Source organism: Oryzias melastigma, linkage group LG20 (assembly GCF_002922805.2).
Source record: "Oryzias melastigma strain HK-1 linkage group LG20, ASM292280v2, whole genome shotgun sequence".
NCBI lineage: Eukaryota > Metazoa > Chordata > Actinopteri > Beloniformes > Adrianichthyidae > Oryzias > Oryzias melastigma.
Window position 1 is genome coordinate 5,833,815 of NC_050531.1, and position 4,108 is coordinate 5,837,922.

General features: G+C 37.8%; 1 protein-coding gene across 3 annotated transcripts in view; it reads right to left on the reverse strand.

The window, feature by feature from the left end:
* The window catches only part of LOC112151468 (nucleolar protein dao-5), a 16,613-nt gene continuing 12,505 nt past the window's right edge, over nucleotides 1-4,108 (reverse strand). For 2 of the 3 annotated variants that reach the window (XM_024280433.2, XM_024280432.2), the window contains 3 exons: nucleotides 3,846-3,962; nucleotides 848-1,120; nucleotides 1-419 (listed from right to left, as the gene is read on the reverse strand). In XM_024280433.2, the coding sequence (XP_024136201.1) occupies nucleotides 210-419; nucleotides 848-1,120; nucleotides 3,846-3,962 (600 nt within the window). In that variant the 3' untranslated portion in view covers nucleotides 1-209. The other variant, XM_036217421.1, reaches the window with a different exon arrangement.

Genomic DNA, 4,108 nt, shown 5'->3' on the forward strand with positions numbered 1-4,108 from the left:
TTAGGAAAGACAAACTCTTTAATAATTCTTAAAGAAAAGGCAAAAACTCATCAAATGTGCTTTGATTGGTGCTTGTGGCTGAAGTTTAGTTTCTCCGCTTAGTTTTCAAAGCAGGCCAAGAAGCAAATTTCTCCAAAGTGATCCCTTTAATTGGCATAAACGTATCGTCTCAATCGACCTGAGGGATGCGCGTTTCCCTGCAACGACGATCACCTGGAGGCCGGCTCCTCCTGCGGCTCTGCGGTTTTCAGAATCGGCACGTTGTAGTGGCGATCGTCCTCGGTGACAAGGCACACGGTCTGCCAGTCGTCCTTGTGGTCGTCTGGGTAGTAAGTGACAAACTCCTCCGTGTCTGCCTTGTACAGTCTGAATACCTGAATGGTGCACTGCAGGGCGTAGCCCAGCAGGAACATCTCCACCTGCAGAGGGAACAACGAAGCAGTTATAATTGATGTTTTGACAGCAAACTTTTTCGATGTTTAATCAGCACCATAAAAGTCGGGATTTACGAAAGGAAAATAACAATTAGATCTTTTGACATTTGAATGTTTGGACCCTCCCTTCATCCCCTCAGGGCTGATCCTGATCAGGTATGACATCCGAGCTGAACAGGCTTCAGCACGTTTTACTGCTCTGATCCCACGTTCTACAGATTACACATCTGTGTCATGACAGCAACAATCTGTTGTTTTTGTTCATCTCTGACAGGAGAAGTCGTCTCGATCCAGCAAGTTTGGACAATGGTCGGGAATCTTTTGCGTCACATCGACCTATTCAGACATTGACGTGCAAAGCGGTAAAGCTTCTTTTCAGTGACTTCAAACAATAGACGCCCAGGTGTACGTACCTGCTCCAGCCCGGCGGTGAGCCCCACATGCCTGAGGTGGTTGGAGAGGAAGGAACGAGGAGAGTCGGACGAGTCTCGGGCGAACAGCAGCCAGCAGAAGAGAGGAACGTCTTCCTCCCCGCGCTGCATGCGGCCGTGCAGCTCCACCGCTCTGCCCAGCATCAGCAGCTTGAGCGCCTCCAGCAGTCCAAGTTCCTCATCTCCGCACTGGAAGACTCGCTCGCAGAGCTGCTGCCGCTCTGCCACAGAGGTGCAGTCCACCGCCGCTCGCCACTGGTGGATCACAAAATCCGTCAGAATCAGATTTAAAGTTGAAATGCATCAAACACGAATCCTCAAATGTGATAGTTTTAGCTCAACACAGCAGTTTAGGACCTTCACTAATGATTTCAGAAACGATAAAAGTGATTATAGATCCTCTGAAACTTGCTAAGAAACCAAAAAAAAGCCCAAACAAAAATAGTATTATTGGCAAAATGTGTGATGGCAAGAGTCTGGCGATACGATATGTATCACGATACCATACGTACCTCGATACATGTGTCACAATACAATATGTATCGCGACACGATATGTATATATAAGACAGTAACAATATATATATATATATATATATATATATATATATATATATATATATATATATATATATATTTTGAGTATTATGATAAGGAAAAAGACTTTCTATGAATATTAATACACCTTTTGAAGTAATAAATGATAAAATAACTATAAAATAAAATAAAATGTAAATAACTATTAAATTATTTACTGGATGCAAAGGAAAAAAAAAACAATTCCTATCAGGTTTGTGACTCAAAAGCTCAAGATAACTCTGATGAAGCAAAAGAAAAATTTGAAAGGATCAGCTGTTTATTTGAACGACCATTTGACCAGAAGGAATGCTGAACTGCCAAAGCATGAAGCAGATATTGATAATTCATGTAAAGAAAATGGTAAAGGGGAGCCGCGGTGGGATAATATAAGTTCGCTTTCTAGTTATCTGATATATCTTTGTATGGATATAAACTTGTGTTAATTGTATTACAAGCGCATTATTCTTGCTTTGATTGGTTGAAATAAACAATTCTAATCTAAAAAACACATAACTCTTAAAGTAACTATTAAATAAAGTGAAACTATTAAATTATTTACTGGAAGAAAAAGAAAAAATCCTACAAACATATTTTACCATGAATACATATGTAAAAATGTACATAAACTGAAACTTTACTTTAAAAAAACTACTACAAGCAGGTAAACAAAAAAAAAACAGCTTTAAATGAGTGATGGGAATCCAAAAAAGCCTAAAAAATACATTAAAACTAAAACATGACTGTTGAAGTCACAGACAGATTATATTAGATTTTATTTAAACTCCAAACATGTATTTGTAGTAAAGCAACACAGTAAAAATGTGTTAGCAGAAATAGTTCTTGAGTAAGAACCTAAACGGAAACCTCCAACTGTTCTTCTGAAATCCTGATGAAGAAATCCACACAGATAATAAAAATGTGACTTTCAATGTTATTAAAGATAACGATTCAAGGTCAAAACCAGAATCTGACTTCCTTTGGGTCGGCTTTTTACCCCTCGTCTGCCATCAGCTGCTAATTTCATCTCAGTTTCAGTTCTCAGAACTGTCTGAGCCAGATATTCAACTTTGTTTTTCAGATAATTCAGCTTCAATCATCACACTTCCATTTGCTTAAGAGCTTCTGTAATTAAAGGTTTTTATTAAATCAGGGAACACATTGTTAAAAACACGCTCATAAAAGACAAGAAGTCTGACTTTTGTAGAGGAAAATGCTGCAAAAAAACAGAAGCTACAGGTTGAAGAGACAGAGTTCAACTCGGGACTTGGGCTGTAACGAGTATTGTAATACCCGGATATTCGTGATCTGTTCCTGAAAATTGAGTACGAATATTTGTGACGTCTTTATTAATTACTAATCGACTATTGAAATAGTTGAAAACTAATTTAATAGTCAATTATTCGTTACTTTATATTATGTGAATTCAGAGTGCAGTAAAGTTAAAGATTAAAATGGCATTCTATAAGGTTTTTGGACAATTTTGGCATTTATAGTTATTTTAAGCTAATCTGGAGTTTAGCTAATATTTCAGCTACAGGCTAGTTATTTTGGCTAATTTAGGATATTTTTCCGTTTTTTAGTCTAACTTGGAGTTTATCTAATATTTCAGCTACATGCTAGCTGTTTTGGCTAACAGGCTTTTTTCAGTTTTTTTAGGCTAATTTGGCATTTAACTAATATTTTAGCTGGCTTTCAGCTTCAGCGATTTTAGCTAACAATTATAGCATCTTCGGCTATCGTCATTAGCATCTTTAGCTACCAAATCAGCTTACAGCATTCACACTATAATATATCTAGTTTTTAATTAGTTTAAAGCTAATGATGGTCAAGATGTGTGCTTTACATCCAGTTTGCGCATGACCCGATTAGTCGGAAAAAATAATCGGTAATTAGTCGACTATTAAAATAATAGTGTCTTAAAAAACATCCATAACTAATAAATGGTTAGTTAAACTACATTAAATAGTAAGAATTGTGGTTTGATCTGTGAACCATAGATCTTGATCTCTATATCAAATCCGTAGTCATAATCTGGACTAATTATTGGACAAAAGACATTTTGACATAAATAAGTCAGAAATTAGAAGCAGGAAAAATCTTGTCGTGTGTTTTTGTAACCCTTTACCCCTGAAGCCAGTGTTTACATTCTTTCGACTACTGAAACTCTTTAACCGTTTATGCATTAAACATGTTCCCAGCTGGTTCTGAAGAGGAGAAAAGCAGCTTTGTGCTGATGTGCAACACTTTAGTCATGTTGCATAAAGGTGCAAACCTGCTGTAAAAAACTGCTGTCAGAGTTACGCTGTGTCAAAGATCGTATGTTATGCAGGCGTTGCCGGCGGCAACTCCACTGTTAAAGGCTTAAACGTGTTTCCGGCTGTGAACGGAGGAGCAGGCGGTACCGTTTTTCTCAGAAGCTCCAAGTATCCTTTCAGCTGCTGGCTGGCGTCTCCTGTGACGTCTCCAGGAAACCTCCACTGGCTTATCAGGCCTTCCTGGGACTCCAGTTTCTCTGGAAGCTGCAAAGGAAAAAACAAGTTCAATTATCAATAAATTAGTTTATTCTCCTCTAATCGGGTTATTTTTATTTATTTATTTTACTAGGGCTGTCAAATCATTGCGCTAATTGCGATTAATTAGAGAAATTTTAGCACGTTTGCTTTTT